At 38.5% G+C, this 24,114-nt stretch overlaps 1 protein-coding gene across 25 annotated transcripts in view; it reads left to right on the top strand.

Moving 5' to 3' along the window:
• The window catches only part of LOC122554240 (receptor-type tyrosine-protein phosphatase F-like), a 465,745-nt gene that overhangs the window by 283,638 nt on the left and 157,993 nt on the right, over positions 1-24,114 (top strand). For all 25 annotated transcript variants that reach the window (XM_043698932.1, XM_043698931.1, XM_043698941.1 and 22 more), the window contains 4 exons: positions 8,570-8,839; positions 9,385-9,966; positions 18,201-18,334; positions 20,603-20,747. In XM_043698932.1, coding sequence (XP_043554867.1) covers positions 8,570-8,839; positions 9,385-9,966; positions 18,201-18,334; positions 20,603-20,747 — 1,131 coding nt within the window. The remainder of the gene's footprint in view (positions 1-8,569; positions 8,840-9,384; positions 9,967-18,200; positions 18,335-20,602; positions 20,748-24,114) is intronic.

Raw genomic sequence — 24,114 nt, forward strand, 5'->3', positions numbered from 1 at the left:
TATGATACTTAATTGGCATGTCCTAATTGAAACTAAAGCTCATGTCTTTAGTAATAAAAACAAGCATCTTCATGGATTCAGAATGAGTAGTTTGCTCATTTTCAAGCACCTCAAGTTTTTGTTGGCGCTTTACAGAGGAAGATGTTTTGGTCAGATCCTGCTTCAAACAGCTTAACTCATTTGTGTATGTCCAGTGAGTGACAGAGTTAGGGCAGAGAAAAATATTATACATAACATTTGAAAGAGGATTGATTGGGGAAAATTCAATTGCAGAAGGTCAAACTTCATGCATGCCAATGGCTCAAAGCTCTTTTTATTCCTGCTTTTCCAGACAATATCCCGAATGTTTAAATTTTGTGGATATCATATATCACAGCTTTTACAAATTGTCTGTAGGGAAACTCACTCCATCATTGAGAAGTTGGGTGTGCTTTTTTAGCTACAAAGAGCTTTGGGATATCCTGGAACTATGAAGGGCATATTCTTCATAAGTTCTCTGTTGCAGAAATTAAATGGCTCTCAGTCTGCATTACATTACTTTATTGAGGGTTCTACTTTGTATCATACGATTATAGGACCATATTCCACATGTTTAGCTCTAAACTGACCCTTAAATTGGTCTCGCAAGCCATTTAGTTATTTCAAGTCTCTGCAAGATAATTCAAGAAAATGCCATATTGTTAGCTTCCCAAAGCAGATAGAAATATACAACAGCTGTTGGCCTTGCCAGTGATGCTAACATCCTGAAAACAATTTTTCTTTTAAAAAGCAGTGATTGTAGTAATGAAATGTATGCTGTCTTACGTTGTAGACATACATTCACTATGTTATGAATGGTGCTATGGTCAATTTTTTCATTCTTTCATGTGATGTGAGTGTCCCTAGCTTAGCCAGCATTTGTTGCTCAATCCTCATTCACTCAAGATGATGCTGGCATGTTGCTGTCTTGAATTATTACAGTTCATGTGGTGTGAGCCCTTTTAGGATGGGAGTTCAAAGCTTTTGACCCAGCTACTCTGAATGGATGGCAATTTTGGACATCAGTCCCACCTAATTATCTGTTACAAGTAGACTACAAGAATAGGAACAGGAGCAGGCCATTGCCCTCGATTCAGTTCCACCATTCAATAAGATCATAGTTGATCAGGCATTCCTCATGTCCACTCTCCTGCCTTTTCCCATATTCGTTGATTGCTCTACTGCTAAAAATCTCTCCATCTCAATCTTAAATAAACACAAGGACTTGGCCCCTCAGCCTCTTTGTGGCAAGGAGTTTGAACGACTTTCAGCCCTCTGAGAAAAGAAATTCCTCCTCATCTCTGTAATTAAATACACATTTTTACATATTCTTCCATGCTGGTATTTGAACTCATACTCCCAAAGTTTCAATCTGTCCAGTTTGAATCACCATATTAGATGGCATTCCTGCTAAACCACTGCTTTGAAATGCGTTGTTGAAAGACAATAGTAGAGGGAAATTAAATCCATACCAAAAGGTTAATTAAATCTTTCTTTACCCACCTTTTCTGAACACATTCTGGACACATTGCCTATGCAGTGACCATGGTGAGGTCTATTTCTGTCTCTATATGATCCTGGTGCACATTATGTTTGCCTCTGCTGCAACCTTCGCAGGTTTTTTTTCCATTTCGAAAGTTACCCTCATTAAGCTCATTCCTGCTTCTGTATGACCACTGATGTGCATTTAGAGTCATAGAGATGTATAGCATGGAAACAGACCCTTCGGTCCAACCTGTCCATGCCGACCAGATATCCCAACCCAATCTAGTCCCACCTGCCAGCAGCCGGCCCATACCCCTCCAAACCCTTCCTATTCATATACCCATCCAAATGCCTCTTAAATGTTGCAATTGTACCAGCCTCCACCACTTCCTCTGGCAGCTCATTCCATACACGTACCACCCTCTGCGTGAAAAAGTTGCCCCTTAGGTCTCTTTCATATCTTTCTCCTCTCACCCTAAACCTATGCCCTCTAGTTCTGGACTCACTGACCCCAGGGAAAAGACTTTGTCTATTTATCCTATCCATGCCCCTCATAATTTTATAAACCTCAAATAGGTCACCCCTCAGCCTCCAACACTCCAGGAAAAACAGCCCCAACCTGTTCAGCCTCTCCCTGTAGCTCAAATCCTCCAACCCTGGCAACATCCTTGTAAATCTTTTCTGAACACTTTCAAGTTTCACAACATCTTTCCAATAGGAAGGAGACCAGAATTGCACGCAATATTCCAACAGTGGCCTAACCAATGTCCTGTACAGCCGCAACATGACCTCCCAACTCTTGTACTCAATACTCTGACCAATAAAGGAAAGCATACCAAACGCCTTCTTCACTATCCTATCTACCTGCGACTCCACTTTCAAGGAGCTATGAACCTGCACTGCAAGGTCTCTTTGTTCACCAACACTCCCTAGGACCTTACCATTAAGTGTATAAGTCCTGCTAAGATTTGCTTTCCCAAAATGCAGCAAATCTTCTTTCTGCTCCTATAAAGACCCAAGCAGACCTCTCTATTGCATTAACATTGACTTGATGGAGACCATTTCTGTTTCTACAATATTCAATATTTCCTGTTCTACAATGATTCTAGTGGGCTATAGAAAAAAAACTACAGCTAGCACAACTAGTGCGTAATTAAGAACCGGTATCATATAATGATGTCTGCATTGCTTTAGTGAGAGAGTACTTTGGCAATGTTATTTAAATTTACAATAAGAATAATAATCAGCATAGTGAAGGACCCAGTAATATAAGAATGAAAATTTTAACCATCTAATGTCAGTTAATCGAATAACTTCTCTGATTGAGACTGCTGTTTTGGATTGTAAGGACCACTAGATGAAACATTTTTATTTCGCTATCCATCATCCTAATAATCACATGATACAATAGTAATGAAATTGTTAACTAAAATCAATCTGTATTTTTTAGTTCATTACAGAATCATTATCTGGAAAATTCACAACAGTGGAGAACATTGGGAACCTTTTGCCAGTTATAACAAATTTGGGATAGTTTGGCTACTGGCTTCCGCCTTGACACTGCAATGTATTCCTTTCTGTTCTTGCCTTTTGTTCCACTTTCTTTTGAATCGTCATTAATTCATACTATATTTCATCCTTTTTTTTACACCTATGTTGAATTGATGTTAGGATAATCTTTTGTTTATAGCACAACCTTTGTTTTCTCTTCCTGTAGAATTAAAAGATACAGGAGAAAAGCACATATGACTGCAAAACTGGGTAATATCAGTGTAGTTCACGTGGCGACCTCCAAATTTCTGGCATCAGAAATTGACATCAAGTCACATTCAATCCATGGCAAGAATATCTTTTGGATTTAATTACTGAAAGTGAAAAATAAAACCTTTTCTTAGCTTATTTTTTTTGCCCCTCCCCCCCCCCCAACGTTGTAGCACAGACAATATCAGTCAGGCACATTTATTTTGTTTGGGCAAAATAAGAATTACCAGATAATAAAGCTTTTCTTGGAAATTGGTTTTGAGGTCACTGGAGGAGCGATGATAGACTAATTCCATTATGTTGAATTCAGCTACCAACATGAAACGGACAGAGCAATCAATAAATGTTGTATGCTAATATTGCTGTGTTTGTGAGTCAGAGCATGTTGAATTATTAATTTCTCCCCTCCTTTATTTCCTTTGTGAATTTGAAGTTAATGTATGCTATTATAGATTTTTGCATGCACTTCTTGGAAGAACTTGAGGCTCTACCCCAGCTTACTGACTTGCATTTCATTTTATACATAACATTCAACAAAATAGAAGCATCACCACTGCTGCAGTGTCCATTCAACAATGTTCAAAAAGGATTAACTGATGTCTAGATTTATCACTCTACCAATGCTGATATCTAAAACCAATGTTTGGGTGACATGGTTAAACAGAAAAGGGAAAGGTGATGCAGGATTGAAAGATTTGGAAATGAAAGGCTCCAGCTGCATATCCATGATAAATTTGTCATTTCATATTTGAAAGCATAATCTGGTTTATTATACCAGTCTTTAAGAAAAAGGCTTCCTTTGAGTGCTCCTGTTGATTGAAACTGTTCATTGGCATTGAATCTTACTTTTTTGCCAAAGTTTAAATTACTTTCAAAACGATTGAGTTTCTTTTGCCCTTTAACAGAATAGTGTGATTGGTATAGTGTAATATCAGTATCAGTTGAATCCTGATTTCGAGTGGGACTGGGATGAATGTGAAATAATTTTTAATACTGAAATTGACTGAGTTTGAATCCTACAGTTAATGATGTGATGATTTGAACAAAATTTGGTATGTTAGCAAGTAACATGTAGTTTTCATAAGTGATTGCTATTAGATAAGATATCATTATGGCCAACTAGATTAACCTATTTTTACAATATCTTTACCTGTATTTAATAGCTAGTTTTGGGAATAAGATTCATGCTTTGTTATTTATTTGTGCAATATGTTCCTCATGTTTTCCTGTTCAATGCATGCTGGTATTTGCACCTAAGCGAAGCAACATGTCTTCTGTTTTTTTAAGTCGTGTGTCTTCTATAACTGGATCTAATTTCATTTGTGAACACCATAACCTGGTTCTCATATTCTCATATTTAACAGCACTCTATTATTAAGAGACTATGAATCTATTTAATGTTTGGTAAACAGGAATATTTGATTTCCTGCCTTCCATTGTTTTAGATATTTTTTATGTGGAAAATAGACCACATCCTTATTTTCATCCTTATTTTAATTTGTTACAGAATGGCATTTCACAGAGCAATCTGAGATTGCTTCCTATGTATTAGTTATGTAAATGTAACTCAAAAATGAAACATTAACAATACTGAGTTGCCATTCTCTATGCGGTGGGGTTATGTTAGGTTTGAATTCTCAATTTAATTCTCATGATAGGAAATAGATCAGCCATTATTTTATCAACTGGCAGAGCAGGCTTGGAGGGCAAAATGGCCCACTGTTGATCCTAATTTTTACCTTGTAAATTGATAAATAAAGTCACATCAAGAAACACTTTGAATGTTCCACGTTATTCGTGGAAATACAATGATGCTTTACAAATAGAACTTTGCTAAATAAGAAATTGGAGAAATTGTACATGTAATATTAACTATGAAAATCCTGACATTAGTTTAATCAACCTTGCAAATTTTGTTGAAAAGTGTACAATGACAGAGGTACTTCATAGTAGCAATTTATCCTTACACTGATGTAGATAAGACGTATTTTGTATGGAATTGGAATTTTGAATATCCATCCCAGTTCCAATACTATTATTGATTGTTATGTTTGTCATAGTTCCATTGCTATCATTGGAAGAAAAGAAATTTCTAATGATTTGAATTGTGAAAATGCATGGCATGCTTTACTGTAATGCATTCCTTAATTTTATATGTGTGGGAGTTTGTGCAAACTGTTTTATTTCATATATGAGTGCAGCAGCTCTTTCTTACCTCTTGCTGTGGTTCATTGACTTTTCCTTCCATTAAACTGCATGAGAGCTGTAAACCTGATGCATGTTGATCGAATGTAAGCACAATGTAAGCTTACAAGCCAAGCTTTTGCAAATTGTTCGCTGCAAATTTCTCTGCGGTGAAACCAAAGCCCCATTGTCAACAGTTTATCCGAAAGCTAGTATTTAAAAAGTGGTGGTTCATTTCTGTAAAACAAGACTGATGTGGTCAGAATTTAATAGTCTGGAGATGTTCAGTTTGATAAATCGCCATCATGTTGAAACCATTTCCATTCCCATGAGTAATGGCAGAATTATTCTCTAACCACTTGCACATTAAATAGTATCAGAAGCAAAACATTCAGTCTGGAGAGCAACAGTCAACCAGGCATTGTAGTTTCAAAACAGGTAGAATACCTTTGATGATCTGTGTGATGTCAAATGAATGATCCAGGTCATGGTATTACAGGACACTGTAGCACTAGCAAAATGATGTTTACATGTACTGAAGAATATTTTTCTGAGTTAATCTATATCTTAACTAACTACGTTCCAATGGTGCAGAAACTATTATGAGATTTTCCTTGTAGTATATTAGCCATTACATCTGGAGTCACCAGGACTGGGTTCACTGAAGATTTCTGGTATGAGAATAGTATGTCAGAATACGAATTCTAAATTGTAAAATTGGCAGTTGTAAGTAACCCCCACCACCACACAAGCATCTTGAAAAGAGTATTCCTTATTATGCTTGATTTTTCTCCCATTGCAGCTTGTAGTGAAGGATAATCTGGACTGGGTGATTAATTCACAATTTATACTCTCATTTTGTGAATAGCCAGCAACAACACAATTGCATCAGGGTGAGGTATACAGTTCTTTTTCTCCCTATACCCATCTTAGACAGAGAGGCCTATGCAGGACTATAGCAGTTTTGGGAAAAGCAAATGAATCATTTGAAGCTAGCTGAGCAGGGCAAGGTCAGGTAATAAATACTTATGTAACTCAAGCCAAATGCATTTAACACAGGCAAATTATTAAGGAGCCTGGTCTTGGATTTTGCAGTCTGATTGATAATGATGTATTCCACCCCAGCTCGACTGCAATGCCCTTGAATGACTAATTGTCAAACAAAACATTGAATGAAGTTTTCTGTTCATAAAAATCCATTTTGAAAGATAGAAGGTTTATAATTTCACAAAAGCCATTTAACTTACACTTTTTTAAAATTAGAAAAACGTTGTAGTAATCTTAAATGTAAACATTCAAAAATATATTAAATAATATTTGAGTTTTTTTCGAAGAATGATTTGAGTTACAATCATAGTGCTTGAAACTGGAAGAACAGTCTTTTATGGCCCACTCTGCTGGTTTCCAAATTGCTGATGGTTAGCAAGAGATTGACTTTAATTGCATTTGTAAGTAAGATTAACAGAATATCTTGTTACGTAATAGCGCATTTTATCCCATCATAACCTTTAAATGCTTGTCAAGATCTATCCTGTCATTTGATTCTAATATAGCACAAATTGTGTGATGGGACAGAGTTGTTGCACATTAAACCCTGATAGTGTTGAAAATGTTGATAAGAAACTTTCAGCAACCCACCAAAATGCTGTCACCCTTTGTCGCAAGATTTCTTCCATTTGATTCCCTTTAATGTTAAACAGACAGAGTTTGAGTTTAATGTACTATATTGTGCCATTTCTTAGAAATTAACACCAATTTTGACCTGATTTCCCCAGCCAATTTCCACATGTAGGCACTATGCAATTTTTTTTTGTTTTTCAGCTGGCATTAAAGTTAAAAGTAATAAAAATGTGAAAGAATTTGCAAATTTCTGTTCTTTTCATTTATTTATTTTTAAACTGTGAAATCATATACATTATTTGTTCAATTTAACAATCACATTTGACGTGTTATTGCAGTTCCGAATACTCTACTATAAATTTAATTCCACAGCAAATTTTGAAAATAAAATTTAGTATTTCACAAATCGGCCTCATTTGTGGTATCGCCAAACAGCTGCTTAGATTTCATTGAAAACTGCAGTGCCATTTTACACTGTAACATTTTTTGTTAAAAATGATACATCTATTATGTTTCAAATTCCCTAAATTCTGGAAGAATATATACATTAACAGTCATTCTTTTTGTTTTGTTGTGTGCTATTCTTCACAACTGTTCAACTCTGATAGCGGTGTAGAAGTAACAGTGAAATGTGGAATTCTATGCTTATCCAGCAACAACCAAATTGTTCTATTTTCTGGATTTTGAAAAAGCATGCTATTTATATTCAAGATTATGTGCTCCTCTGCAAGTTGAGAGAGGGAATTAGTGGCATTAACCTTGGAGAATACCAGAAATGAACTTATTTGGAGGGATTAACACACTGCTATGCTTATGTTGTGTTAGGGCACATTGTTCCTGTAGCTCTCCACATGAGAATTGTTAAAGTTAGCTTAGTGACCTAGAGTTTAATTGTTTCCCCATAGACAATATAAATTTGTGTGAAACTCACCTGGATCCTATTGTATATACACCCCCTCCCACTGTGTATTGCAAGGTAACCTGAGAAAAACAGACGTAAAAATAACTTACTTGGAGGTTTGCTTTTACAGTATTTCAGAAACAGACCCATTATATTAAATCTGCAAAGGATCATTTGAATTCAGAATTAAGAGGATTCCCTGATATTTGATTTTGCCTTTTTAATGTAAATATTCATGTATTAAAGGATAGCAATTTTTTAAATCTATTTTCTTATAAAATACTTGTTATGATTCAGATGTGGGATGTGTTTTCTTTTGCTTAACCGCAGATAGCTGTATAGAGGAGAAGTTTATTCTGTGTTGTTTCCTCATGCAAGTCTGATTTATAGCACACATCAGACATTGTTGCTTGGTGCTTGCATTATTAAAGCATCAACCATATAGATTTTATTTTACTACAGTTCATTTTTGTAATGAAGAAACTGATATTTACGAAAGTATCCAGGTGTGGTGGGTGGATGTGGCTTGTGTGCCCTGCATGGTAGTAGCTGAGGCTCTTTTAATATTTTTGATTCTACCACAAATATGTTCCTTTCCAGTGCGTCGAGTTCCCCCTCGGTTCTCTATCCCACCCACTAGCCATGAAGTGATGCCAGGGGGCAGCGTTAACCTTACCTGTGTAGCTGTGGGTTCACCCATGCCCTATGTGAAATGGGTGGCTGGAGCATTGGAACTCACACCAGAAGAAGACATGCCTGTTGGACGTAACGTTCTGGAACTGGTTAATATAAAGGAATCTAAGAATTACACATGTGTTGCCATGTCTTCACTGGGTGTTATTGAGGCAACAGCACAAATAACAGTTAAAGGTAAGCCATATAAGCCAGGGTAAAAATGCCTGACTCACAACTAACATTCATAGTCACCTGGCCTCATAAATGAGAGAAGTATGTCTGTGTTGATATTTATTTCCTCTGCCCTTGTTCCACTCCCACTAAAAACAAGTGGGTTATAGCTGTGGTTCTGTTTATCTCTGCTCAGAAGTACTTTCCTTAATATTGTCATAGAATTATCTCATAGTCAGCCTTATAGTACATGGATTTCTTTAGTTTGAGGTGAATTTGGTTTGGTTAAAGTTCAGAAGGCCATATTTCTGTTTGGAATCCATAGCTGTAATAATAATTTGGCAGGCAGAAAATGGTGACTATGACTTAAGGTGCAGTATATATTGATAACATTTGATTTTTCTTGTTCCCTCATTTTTTGATAGTTTCTCAATTTTAAAATATGATCAGTCAGATGTTTTGTAATTAAAATGCAAAATATATTTAGTTTGTTACTCCATTTACTCATTTGTAGGTTTATATTACACTTTACAATAACTTTTCTATGTGTAAATGCTTGTGTATTTTAGCTTTACCAAAGCCACCCACAATGACGAGCGTTACAGAGACAACTGCTACCAGTGTTACACTGACATGGGAATCAGGAAATATGGAACTGATACCATACTATGTTATTCAATATAAACCAAAATCCTCTGATGGACCTTTCCAAGAGGTGGATGGAGTTGCCACCACGCGATACAGTATTGGAGGTCTCAGCCCATACTCAGAGTATGAATTCCGAATCATTGCAGTAAATAATATAGGCAGAGGTCCTCCCAGTGAACTAGTGGAAACCAGAACAGGTGAGCAGGCTCCATCCAGCCCACCTTTAAAAGTCCAGGCTCGTATGCTGAGTGCCAGCACCATGTTAATCCAGTGGGAGGAGCCAGAAGAGTCTAATGGACAGATTCGGGGTTATCGTGTATATTATACTACAGATTCCAGGCTTCCCTTAAATATGTGGTACAAACATAATTTGGATGACAGCCGTCTAACAACCATCGGTAGTTTAATAACAGATACAATATACAGCATCCGTGTATTGGCATTCACCTCAGTTGGCGATGGACCACCATCTGAAATTATACAAGTCAAAACAAAGCAAGGAGGTGAGTCACAACATTTCCAATCTGTGCCCATATAACACTTTTGATTTTAAAATTAAACGAATGAAAGAGAATTGTCTGAATGGATCTCTGCATTCTTGTTTTAAGAATTAACCTGTATGAATGTGATATTAGATGGGGTTAACAGACTATAGTTTCTCCCCAAATTGAATTTTCCTGAAAGTATAAAAATTCCTTCCGTTTCTAACATTTGAAGTCCTACATGAAATATTTTTATCCTAGTTTCAAGCAAGTAATCAATGGATGTAACTCTCCATCACTAAACTATTCGTAGTTGATAGTAATCATTTGGTGTGTTATGGCATCATGCTGATACACTAATGGTGATTATTGCCAGATTGGATGAGGTGTGTTGTTGGTACAATCTCGAGGGAAATGCATTGCTCTTAGAGTTTTAAATATCACAAGAGTGATATTTTTTTGTTTCAAATTTTTATGCTGCTGCTTCAGATAGGGATGACTTTTTTTAGTACGATTTCAGAGGTGGTGTCGGTCCACCAGCATCCAACATAAGTCACTTTCCTTAATAAATACACTTAGCCATCACGTTAGTAGACTGAGGAAAACTTCAAACATCTTACATGCATTATTCAGTAGAAAACAACAAATAGCAAGAGAGTTTGAGAGTCATTGTTACTTCTCCTTTGATACCATAGCTGAGGTAAGCTGACTTATTTGGCTCAAGATCTTCATTGGCCAAAATTTTCTAGTCTCCACTTTGTTAAACATATGTGTTGGGAAATACAGCAAAGATCCGACAGAAGTCCTGATGCATGCACAAATGTGCATAGGACTTGCCCAGGAAATTTAAACTTCTGATGGCCTGATTATCTGTTGTCTGGGATTGTCTGCAAAGTCTTCAGCCCTAAGATCAGGGTGAAGGTTGGGGCAGATCCATGAGACTTAATAACCTAGGAAATGTTGGACCAGTTTAATGGCTATCATATGTGTAATTCTATTGAACAACAAAATTGACCACTCCCCATTAGAACATAAAACAGTACAGCACAGGAACAGACCCTTCAGCCCACCATGTCTGTGCCACTGATGTTGCCATTCTAAAGTAATCCTATCTATCTGCACATGATCAATAACTACTTTCCAGTCTTCTGGGACAGAAATTCTCAACAGAAATTCACAGTATAATGGGAATAAATGTAAGGTTATCCACTTTGGTAGCAAAAATAGGAAGGTAGATTATTATTTGATCGGCTATAAATTGTGAGAGGGGACAATGCTTAACGAGACTGGGGTAGGTGGGACCACTACAAGCAGGATGGTCTTCATCTGAACCAGAGGGGTACCAATATCCTGGGGGGGGAATTCGCTAAGGCCCTTGGGGTGGGTTTAAACTAATCCAGCAGGGGGATGGAAACCAAAATTGTAATTCGAGTATAGAAAAGGTTGAGAGTAGGGAGGTCCAAAATCAAGTTTCAGGGACGCAAGATGGAACCGGCAAGCAAGAAGTTGGTTTGAAGTGTGTCTACTTCAATGCCAGGAGCATCTGGAATAAAGTGGGTGAACTTGCAGCATGGGTTGGTACCTGGGTCTTCGATGTTATGGCCATTTCGGAGACATGGTTACAGCAGGGACTGGAATGGTTGTTGCAGGTGCCAGGATTTAGATGTTTCAGTAAGAACAGAGAAGATGGTAAAAGAGGGGGAGGTGTGGCATTGTTGGTCAAGGACAGAATTACAGTTGCAGAAAGAATGTTTGGGGACTCGTCAACTGAGGTAGTATGGGCTGAGGTTAGAAACAGGAAAGGAGAGGTCACCCTGTTGGGAGTTATCTATAGGCCTCCGAATAGTTCCAGAGATGTAGAGGAAAGGATAGCAAAGATGATTCTCGATAGGAGTGAGAGGGACAGGGTAGTTATCATGGAGGACTTCAACTTTCTAAATATTGACTGGAAACACTATAGTACGAGTACTATAGATGGGTCAGTTTTTGTCCAATGTGTGCAGGAGGGCTTCCTGACACAGTATGTAGACAGGCCAACAAGGGGTGAAGCTACATTAGACTTGATACTGGGTAAAGAGCCTGGCCAGGTGTTAGACTTGGAAGTAGGTGAACACTTTGGTGATAGCGATCACAATTCTGTTATGTTTACTTTAGTGATAGAAATGGATAGGTGTATACCACTGGGCAAGAGTTACAGCTGGAGGAAAGGCAAGATTTAGGAAGCATAGGATGGGGAAGGAAACTACAGGGGACGGGCACATTAGAAATGTGGAGTTTATTCAAGGAAAAGCTACTGTGTGTCCTAGATAAGTATGTACCTGTCAGGCAGGGAGGAAGCTGTAGAACGCAGGAGCCATGGTTTACGAAGGAAGTGTAATCTCTGGTCAAGAGGAAGAAGAGGAAGAAGAAGAAGGCTTATGTTAGGATGAGATGTGAAGGCTCAGTTAGGGCGCTTGAGGGTTACAAGATAGCCAGGAAAGACCTAAAGAGAGAGCTCAGAAGAGCCAGGAGGAGACATGAGAAGTTGTTGGTGGATAGGATCAGGGTAAACCCTAAGGCTTAGGGTTTACCCTGATCCGATCCACCAACAACTTCTCATGTCTCCTCCTGGCTCTTCTGAGCTCTCTCTTTAGGTCTTTCCTGGCTATCTTGTAACCCTCAAGCGCCCTAACTGAGCCTTCACATCTCATAGTATTTAAGGAATAAAAGAATGACAAGAGTAAGATTAGGGCCAATCAAGGATAGTAGTGGGAAGTTGTGTGTGGAGTCAGAGGAGATAGGGGAAGCACTAAATGAATATTTTTCGACAGTATTCACTCTAGAAAACGACAATGTTGTCGAGGAGAATACTGAGATACAGGCTACTAGACTAGGTGGGATTGAGGTTCACAAGGAAGAGGTATTAGAAATCCTGCAGAGTCTGAAAATAGATAAGTCCCCTGGGCCGGATGGGATTTATCCTCGGATCCTCTGGGAAGCCAGGGAGGAGATTGCTGAGCCTTTGGCATTGATCTTTAAATTGTCATTGTCTACAGGAATAGTGCCAGAAGACTGCTGTTGGTCATTTTTATAAACGTTCTGGATGAGGGCGTAGAAGGGTGGGTTAGTAAATTTGCAAATGACACAAAGGTCGGTGGAGTTGTGGATAGTGACGAAGGATGTTGTAGGTTACAGAGAGACATAGATAAGCTGCATAGCTAGGCTGAGAGGTGGCAAATGGAGTTTAATGCGGACAAGTGTGAGGTGATTCACTTTGGTCGGAATAACCGGAATGCAAAGTACTGGGCTAATGGTAAGATTCTTGGTCGTTTACATGAGCAGAGAGATCTCGGTGTCCAGGTACACAGATCCTTGAAAGTTGCCACCCAGGTTGACAGGGTTTTTAAGAAGGCATACAGTGTTTTAGCTTTTATTAATAGAGGGATCGAGTTCCGGAACCATGAGGTTATGCTACAGCTGTACAAAACTATAGTGCGGCTGCATTTGGAGTATTGTGTACAGTTCTGGTCACCGCATTATAAAAAGGATGTGGAAGCTTTGGAAAGGGTGCAGAGGATATTTACGAGGATGTTGCCTGGTATGGAGGGAAGGTCTTACGAGGAAAGGCTGAGGGACTTGAGGCTGTTTTCGTTGGAGAAAAGAAGGTTGAGCGGTGACTTAATAGAGACATATAAGATAATTAGAGGGTTAGACAGGGTGGACAGGGAGAGCCTTTTTCCAAGAGTGGTGACAGCGAGCACGAGGGGGCATAGCTTTAAATTGAGGGGTGATAGATATAGGACAGATGTCAGAGGTAGTTTCTTTACTCAGAGTAAGGGTATGGAATGCTTTGCCTGCAACAGTAGTAGATTTGCCAACTTTAAGTACATTTAAGTCGTCATTGAACAAGCATATGGACATACATGGAATAGTGTAGGTTACATGGCGTTCAGATTGGTATGACAAGTCGTCACAGCATCGAGGGCCGAAGGGCCTGTAGTGCGCTGTAATGTTCTATGAGACCTGGGTGTCCTCGTACACCAGTCGCTGAAAGTAATTGTGCAGTCCAACTAGAGGTAAGGAAGGCAAACTATATGTTGCCTTGATAGCAAGAGGATTTGAGTACATGAACAAGGATGTCTTGCTATAGTTAGACATGGTATTGGCGAGGCCACACCTGAAATGTGTGCACTCCTGGTCTCCTTACCTGAGGAAGGACGTTCTTGCTATAGAGGAAGTGCAGTGAAGGTTTACCAAGTTGATACCTAGGATAGCAGGACTAGCATATGAGGAGATAGAGTTAGTTAGGATTTTATGCACTGCAGGCCTAATGCTGGGAAATAGGATTTGAATAGATAGGTGCTTGATGACCAGAAAGGACATGGTGGGACAAAGTATCTTTTTCCATGCTGTAAAACCTCTGTGACTCTGTTACATTTGATATATTTTAATCTGTGGTTGCATTTACAAAATTTTTTCCATGTCTTAATGGCTCTATCCATCACTCCAATTCAAGTTTGAAATTAAACAGTCAAATGAGCACCTATTTTTTGATATTTGAGCTGAGAAGCTGACCATGGGGTTCTTTACTACAATCTACCACAAATCTACCAAAACTAGCCAGTGTAGTCATTGGAATTCATAAGTTCCATGTGCTATAAGATTGGTTTCCTCAGCAAACTCCTAAATAGGACCTAAGCCATTTCTTTACCCTGCAAACTCAATGCTGAACTAGGTCCGCCAAAGCCATCCTGTGCATGATTGGTTATGCCATTCAGATACTTGCCTGCTCCATATTGCAGCAGTGCGTTAATGGCCGTAAAGCGGTCTTTCTTGGTGCTAAAAATGTCCAGTCTTCTTTACATTATTGTGGAAGGGTAAGGTATCACAACAGTTTGAGCAATTGGAGAAACTAGCCATTTCACACTGCTATTATGCAGTAGCAGCATGAGAGGTGTTTGCCACGAACAGAGTGCTGGTGTTAAGCCAAGAAGATGCCTTCGCTATCATATACTTAATTAATATGGCATATGAATTTAAGTGCCTTTATGGTACCAAGTACAGTCAGTTCTTCCTATAACATGATTATTGTGTTCTTATACAACCCCGTTTTATAGAAAAATTGCACTTTAGAAATAGTGCTTAGTGATGCTGTAATCGCTTTACAGCCAACACACGTTTTAAAGTTTGCACTGTAGAAACGATGTCCCCAGTTTGTCAATCACGTTACAGCGAATTTGCGATGATGAAATGCATGTTATAACAGAACAACCTGTATGCAAGTTCACAGTACCCAAACAGCCCATGCTTGCAAATTAGGCAGCGGTATCTAGCATTAGGCGTAACTCTGCAATTTTCTGGATAATCGTGATTGTCAGAAGAATTGCACTGACAGCCAATTTCGAATTGTTAGTTGGGCTTCCAGTGTGGTGCAGTTGCACACATTGGAAACCGCATACATTGAGCCCTGTTCTTTGCAGACAGAAAGAACATGTATACACACTGTACCTGTCGCAACTCAGGGACCAATCAGCTTGGCAGTTAACTCTTGATCATCATTAATTGTTGCACTCTCCATGGCACCACTTACTAACGAATCAGCACTGTCCTTTCATACAATATGAGTGTTCTCACCTGTTGAATTTTAATACCCCAAATAATTTTGATAAGTGTAAGATGAAAAGCTTCGACAAAATGTTTCTTTCATTCGGCAATATGTTCACAATTGTTATTGTCAACAGAAAATATTCTTTGCCTGTGCATAACAGTTACCCCATTGTTAGTTTAAGACCGATGGAGCAATAGAACACCCAAATAAGAAACTATTCTCTGAAGAATATTCTCTCTGATTTTCATGTTCTATTTTATTTTTCTTCACACTGATATAGGATCACCCAAGGGACTCTCCTCCATGTCTGAGCTTAGTTAACCAGTGTCTCCACCGAGATAGCAAATATTAGCAGACTGTGGCACAATGATGATATCACAGATGAGTTTAATCCTGTCCTCAGTCAACATCTAAACGTGAACTTTCCAGTAAAAGTGGAAGACGCCATACTCCTAGAGACCAGTGGCTGCTTTTCCTATAGATGCAGACAAGTGGTGGTGAGCTTAGCCTGAGGATCAGCAGGTGAAGGGCAAGGTTGAGAACGTGGGGTTTCATGTGACCAAAGCCAGTATAGGAATTGATTCAGTGCTGTTGGTATTATTCTTCAGCACAAACTAACCATCCAGTCAACTGAATGGAACCAAAAATAATGTTAACTGAAAATAGTCACGAGATAGCAACAGAGTGAGATTTTGTGTTTATATTCTTCCAACTCCATGCCAAAATAAAGAATTATAGCATCACCTGTAATTCTTTCACCAAATTTAAAACATATCAGGATTCTTAAAGAGATTTTCCAGTTTCGCTTTTCAGGTTTTTCACTCTGCCACCTGGAACCTTTTTAGTGTTTATTATAAGAATTGAAATAATTGTGTATAGACAATCCATCAGTCAGCTGAAATGCCACTTATACTGCCTACAATTTCTTTTTGAATCAGCAATATGGATATGTCCCTTTGTACAGCATTAGCAACCATATTCAGTATGTTTTAAAGGCAAGATCAATTTAACAAATGAGTGAAAGGCAAAGTGAATGAATGGATGAAAGGGTAGTCTATAGGTGAGGGAGTTGGCTGCATCTTCCATGCATTTGCCCTCTCACGTAGCCTATCCAAATCAAACTACAACATTGCTGCATTATTCTCGCACACCCGCACATGTTGGGATATTTGGTTCCTTCATCTAAATCATTAACTTATATTGTAAATAGTTGAGGCCTTCAAACCAAACTGTGCAGTATCCCACTAGTCACTGCCTGTCATTTAGAAAAAGATCTGTTTATTCCTACTCTTTGTTTCTTGTCTGTTAACCAGTTTTCTGTCAAGCTCAATACACTATCCCTAATCCCGTGTGCTTTAATTTTACATATTAATCTCTTACGTAGGACTTTGTCACAACCTTTCTGAAACCTCAGCTTTGTCTTCTGGCTCCACACACAGATTACAACTTTGATCCTTAATGGACCCTACTTTTTCCCTGGTTATTCTTTTCCTGTAATATACTTATAAAACACCTTTTGATTTTCTTCAATGTTTCTCACCAGTGTTTGTTTATGTCCCCTATTCACTCTCCTAATTTCTTTTCTACGTAACCCTGTGCACTTTCTGCACTCCTTTCTTGCATCTGTTGTTTTGATCCGTCAACATAAACTATATTTTTTTATCTTTGTATTATCTGGACTTATTGATCCCATCCTTCAACTTTATGGAAACATGTTGGCCTTACACTGTCACTATTAGCCCTTTGAATGATATGGATTTGGATTTTCTGATGTGGATTTTCTTGTGAGTAGCTACTCCTAGTCCACTTTGGTCAGATCCTGTATTTTTATTTTTAAAATTGGCCTTCACCCCCAATTCAGAACTTGTTTCTCATGTCCATCTTATGGTCACTACAGTCGGTTTTGATATAACGTGATAGTTCCTTTCTTGTAAGATCTTGGTGTCATAAGAAAATCATGCAATAGCCGTACCATTTAAACTAATGGGGCTGGAATCATGTTATAGCCAATACAGGTAAGGAAAGTTTGCGTTGAACCAATAATGGTCTAAATTCTTCAATCGCGTTAAAGTCAATTAGTCTGAAGAAACACACGTTATAGCAGAACGAACTGAACATCAAAATGCCCACCCCCCACTGATGCATCTACTATTTGCCTGTCTTCGTACCCTACAATTAGGTCCAGCTTCACCCCTCTGTTGTAAGCCTTTCGACATGCTGGCATAAAAAGCTGTCCTGGACACATTTTAAAAACTCCACTCCCTCTAAGCCTTTCACGCTTTTGTTCATCCCAGTTAATATTGAAGAAGTTGAAATCCTCTACTATGATTACCCTATTATTTTTATAGTTCTGAGATTTGCCTACATAGCTGTCCCTGACAGTTTGGCATCTATATATCAGAAATATTCCAGGGACAGAAATTTCATTGTCAATCCATTGAAGGCACATTTCTCATGGAATCCAGCAAAGGCTTTTATGAAATGTTTGGATGAAATATCGCATCATTAAAATTTATTCTATAGAGCAACACAGTTCCAACAGACTACTTCAGAATTACTACGAGGAAAATTATCTGAGAAGAGCCTAGTAAAGTTTATATTAAATAGGTTTGAATTATTAGATTGTTTCCTGTAGCATAACAATTGTTTGCTCTGGATTCTCTCCCAGTTCCAGCTCAACCAACCGAATTCCAAGCTGAAGCAGAGTCTGATACAAGCATTGCACTCTCCTGGGTGTTACGTCAACAAGAGAAAATTACCAAATATGAACTAATATACTCTGAGGGCATTGATGGAAAAGAGGTATGTTGGAGTCCAAACTCATGGTGGAATGAATCTGAAACTGTGTATATGACTCTTCCTGACTTAATAAGTGACAGAAATAAAAATGTATTCTATGGTTTAATACTCCATGCAATTTTTAAAAAATTTAGAAACAAAAGTCCAGTGAAAAAAGGCATCAAGATTCCATACTGTATCCATTTTTATGCTCATTTCTTAAATTACAGAAAATACTGGTTCTTTAATCTTTCTTGCTCCTTCTTGCAGCAACATAGCTGGTCTGTAATTTTTATAGAAGCTGATAAACTGGCAATGACTCTTCCAAGTAAACAAGCAGGAGGCTGGAAGAACATAGCAAGTCAGGCAGCATGAGGACATGGAGAAGTTGACGTTTCAGGTGTAACACTTCTTCAGGAATGAAAGTGGGGTTGGGGGAGCTGCAGATAAAGGGGTAGTAGGGAGTGTTATGAGTGGGGAAAGGGGCAGAATGGTGAGATAGTCATAGGTGAATGCAGGTGGTGAGAACGACCTGGTTGACCGATGGGAGGAATGAATCCGGTTGGATGCTGGATGGATGGCTCGATAGGAGGAATGGAAGCGGGGCTGGAAAGGGAGTTCTCCAATTTCAAATAACATTGCCATTCATTCCCCTTTCTAGTCCCGACTCCTCCATTCCGTTCCTCCTATTGACCCCTCCTACCAGCTGCCAACCGGATGCAATCCTCCCATCGACCAACCAGGTCATACTGACCGCCTGCACTCACCTATCACTACCTCACCATTCCACCTCTCCTCCACCTGCCCCCCCCCCCCCCCCCCCCCCCGACTTTATCTGCAGCTCCCCCTGCCCCCACCTCCATTCCTGAAGAAGGATTATACCTGAAATGTTGAATTTTCCACCTCTTAATGCTGTCTGGCTTGCTGTGTTCTTCCAGCTTCTTGCTTGTCTATTTTGGAATCCAGCATCTGCAGTTTTTTTTTTAATGACTCTTGCAAGTGGCACATTTTCATTTGTGAACTTAAGCAGTGAATCTTTGCCTGTTAAGTTTAGGAACAATCATAACAGAGCTCAACCGTGGCCCATACGAACAGTATGGATGTTTGAACTGGGAATTTGAAACACTGTAATCTTAACAATGTTTTTTTTTTGTCTTTCTCATCCAGTAATGGTAAAGAAAATATTCTGTCTTCTCCAATAATGTCGTACAATCTAATTCAGCAGAGACTTGGATTTGAACTTGATAAATATCTTAAAGAAAATAGATCAGGAATTCAATGTAGTTTTAAATAAAAGCTTTGCAAGTTCACACATTTAAGAATAGTGAAACTTACTATGTTACATTCAAAACGTTCAATGATATGAAGTTTAGCATGAAGATTCGAATATTTAACCACATGTAGGAAGATCTTTGTATGATTAAATTATTTATTATGTTAAGAGTTGAAACATCTCTTTCTACACAAAATTGAGTAAGGAGTGGTCAACTGGAATTTTTAAAAAGATGATAATAGTGTGCTAAATAAAGCAAATGCAATTGGCGTGTTCTTAAAGTTTGAGAAAATATTTGACAGTATTCCACCACAGTGATTAATAGCTCATGGATGAACCCATGAAATAGGACGTTAAGCCTAACACTAGGTCAGTAATCATTTAGATTAGATTATTAGATTACATTACAGTGTAGAAACAGGCCCTTCGGCCCAACAAGTCCACACCGACCCGCCAAAGCGAAACCCACCCATACCCCTACATTTACCCCTTACCTAACACTACGGGCAATTTAGCATGGCCGATTCACCTGACCCTGCACATCTTTTGGACTGTGGGAGGAAACCGGAGCACCCGGAGGAAACCCACGCAGACACGGGGAGAACGTGCAAACTCCACACAGTCAGTCGCCTGAGGCGGGAATTGAACCCGGGTCTCAGGCGCTGTGAGGCAGCAGTGCTAACCACTGTGCCACCGTGCTGCCCACGGTGTGGAGGACTTACATACAGACTTTTATTCCCATTAGATTTAGCAGTTACAATCTGCTTTTCCTAGATTTAAGAAACTAAATTAAATGTCATGTAATTTTTACTAGCCAACTATAGAACTTGGTTTTCAAAAGTATAATCAGACTATTACTGATCCACTCATCACACTAATTAGCTGTATGAATTTGTTAGACTATTTCTCTAATTGTATTTTGGTATGAAGAACATAGGGATCAAAGAAAATCCTAACTCGGAGCAATAGATCAATTAACGTTTTAAAAATTCATTCGGTTTTCATTGTATTATTTACAGGAACAAGTAATATTTGACCCTAAATCTTCATACACTGTGGAAGGCTTGAAGCCAGATAAAATGTACTACTTCCGTTTGGCAGCACGATCAGATCATGGTTTAGGAGCATACACACAAAGAATTTCTGCTAAAACCATGCAATCCAGTAAGTGTTTGAGTCTTTATCATGGTTTGTGCCAGTTTCAAGTTTAGGAAACACAGTGACATGACTGGTAAGCCACTGGCATTTGACAATGCTGCTCAATTTGTTTCTTTAGCAAATGTTCATTCCTGCATCTCTAAGGGATTGTTGTATAAGTCCTCAATTTCGATCAATTTAATCCTAATAATTAAGTGAAAATTTGAATGAAAGAATCCAATTAAATATTGCATCAAAAATAGAAAAATAAATGCTTGATACGTTTACAATGCTGTTGTATAGTGAATACATTTTAATGACTTCTTAAAGCGCATTTGAAACTTAATATTGTTTAATAAATGTAATATATTCCAAGCCAACTATTTTTATTGTCTTTTGATGTACCCAACCTTTCAATTTGTTATTTAGGTATTGCTTTCCAGAGGCAGTAAGTCCCTGTCTAATGTTGCTCTGTTTACTGTTATTTTGCTTTAACTGCGATAAGTTAATAGGGCATGTAATCTAGTTCAACACAGCAGGAATAATTTTAGCATAATATTGAATGTGACCAATTGGCCCCATCTTAAAGAGGCCTCTCTTGCTCTCTAATCCTGCGCGCTTACCCATTCTGAAGTTTCCAACTTAAAGCCTCTCTCCATCTTGAATCCTCCTTTTGTAGCCTCTCTCTCTCCCTGACCTCATATTTCAGACCTTTTTCTGTACCAGGCCATCTGACTTTCAGCCACTGTCCCTCCCCAATTCATCTTTTTGTCAATTCTCACTGAAAAAGCACAGCAGGTCAGGCAGCATCCAAGGAGCAGGAGAGTTGATGTTTTGGGCATAAACCCTTCAAAATTCCTGATGAAAGGCTTATGCCCGAAATGTTGACTTTTCTGCTCTCCGGATGCTGTCTGACCTCCTGTGGCTTTTCAGCGCCACGCTATGATCTCCAGCATCTGTGGTTGCACTTTCTCCTTTGTCAATTCTCTCCACTCTGCTCACAATCCCTTCAAACTCCCTTCAAGCAAGAGTTCTGGGGTTTGAGAATGCAGGTTGCAATGATATCGAATAGCCCAAATCTATCTATCATAATCTATAGGTTTATTATATACTCTCACTCTGCTTCTCCTAGAACTTTCATGTGAGTGATTGCTTGGGGAGATGAGCAGCATTAGTGAGAAGTAGCTTTCATGGGAATTTAATTTTACAAAATGATTGTAATCACCCCAGCTCAACAATCCCACACCATTAGCGTTCACATCTATCAAGCTGTGGCATCTGACAATATATAGGCCAGCAAGAAGGGGTTTGAGGAATGTGACAAGCTAAATTGTTCTTCCAGAGAATGGCACGGACATAACAGACCAAGTGGCTTCCCTCTGCTCTGTAAGAATATTGTAAAATGAAGCAAAATTCAAGCAAAACAATTCCTAGGTAACATATGCTCATATTAATTGCATCAGAAGGTTCAGAAAAGGTTCATTCAACTGGCTGTTGGAGTAAAGGGATTATCGTAGAGGGAAAACTGGACAGATGGCCTGGATTGTTTGGAGTTTATAACTCCTTTCTTTCCACTGCTATCTTTTCTGATCACTTTATCCTCAGGCATATTTCTCAATTTATACCCAGTCCTGTCTTTTTCTTGAGCCAAACATTCATTATTCCTATCTGTTTAGTTTTGAGGAGATGTTTTAGTTGAATTATTGTTCATAATGTTGGTCAACAATTGTTGTCCTAGTATTTCAGACTTTACAAGTTTAGTTACCATTAGTTATAACTCATTGATCACTTATCAATCCAGTTTGAAAAGTGTATATCTTCAGTTGTGATCAAAACCTGATTTTGTAACTTTCAAGAATAAGTAGTTGTTTATACCTTTTTTTTAAACTAAAAAGTCATCCAATAAGCAACAACTGGGACAATGTTCCATTAACATTACACATAGGGAATGCCGTGTTAGCCATTGGGTTTTCTTCAGTCATTGCTTATGTATGTGGACTTTGTAGTATTCCACTTCTCCAGTTACCAGTGGCAAGTCATTCTATTAGTTGGGTATTTTTCTGAAGATTAAATTTGCAATTTAATTGTTAAATAGTATCTTGTAGTAGTTATGGTGCATCATGGATGAAAACGTTCATAATTAGTTGAAGAAAATAGCAAGTCAGCTGGGCAGTAAAGCAAGCGGTCTATTTTAAGAATTAGACCTTACTTTATACAAACCATTGAGCTGCAAACCCACTACAGCTAACTGGTTTCAGGTCAGTGCAGTATCAAACAGCCAGAGGCCAACCCAACCTGTATACAGGTCATGTTATTCCCAGTAGAGGGGAATGTTATTTCCAGTAGTGAGTGTTTTTCTTTAATTTTTCCGTGCATATGGGCGTCACTGGCAACACCAGCAATTATAACCCATTGCAAATGACCCTTGAATTGAGTGGCTATTTGGGCCATTTCAGAGCACAATTAAAATTAGCCACATTGCTGCAGTTCATGTGTAGGCCAGGCCAGGTAAGGATGGCAGACTTTCTTCCCTGAAGGACATTAGTGAACCAGTTGAATTTTTACTACAGCTGACAATGGTTTCATGATCACCACCTTTGAGTGACTAATTCCAGAATTATACATGGAGTTTAAATTCCATTAGCTCGGTTGGTGGGATCTGAATCCTTTTAACCAGAGTGGTGGTGTTGAGTCTGGAGTAAAAGCAACTCAGATTTATTCCTGTGGAGTTTCTTGTTGCCTAAAAAACATTATTTTGTAAATCCAGCTTTCTAACCTTCTTCTTTTTGCATGCCAAAATTTTAATGAATAACACACTCACAACACATGTTTCACCCCATAGATACTTAAACTTAATTGTCCACCTGTTGTTGCCAAGAATTGGCCAGCGCAATGCACTGCGTCATAAATTTCAATACTCTTCCATTGCTACCTTCACAGGACAGAGTCTCCTACTTCATTATCATTTCTGGGTCCATTCAAACCCTACACACACTTTTTCACTGCCTCCTAGCTCTTACCCTTGTCCCCTATCCTTTGTCTCCAGTTTTACTTTTTCTCAATACAGGAATATGGCAAGAGGACTCATCTAATTTATTTTTATTTCATTAACCCTTAATTTGCGCATGTAAGTATCTCAGAAGAGGGAAGAAAACTTAAACATGGCTCAAAAGGCAGTTGGAGAGAATTACAGCAATCCTGTGCACAGATTGCTTCAACAGAATGATAAATTTAGGATGCCATTTTCTATTATAAATTTAGATTTGAGGCGCCCAATGATTTTTGGAGTTGAGATGTATTTACATGTTCTTTTCCTCTATCGTTATTAATATACTCTTTATGGATTTTAAGGGTTGATTCTCTGACATAAGATTTCTCCAGACATGTCATTTCT

Source organism: Chiloscyllium plagiosum, chromosome 11, assembly GCF_004010195.1.
Source record: "Chiloscyllium plagiosum isolate BGI_BamShark_2017 chromosome 11, ASM401019v2, whole genome shotgun sequence".
Taxonomy (NCBI): domain Eukaryota; kingdom Metazoa; phylum Chordata; class Chondrichthyes; order Orectolobiformes; family Hemiscylliidae; genus Chiloscyllium; species Chiloscyllium plagiosum.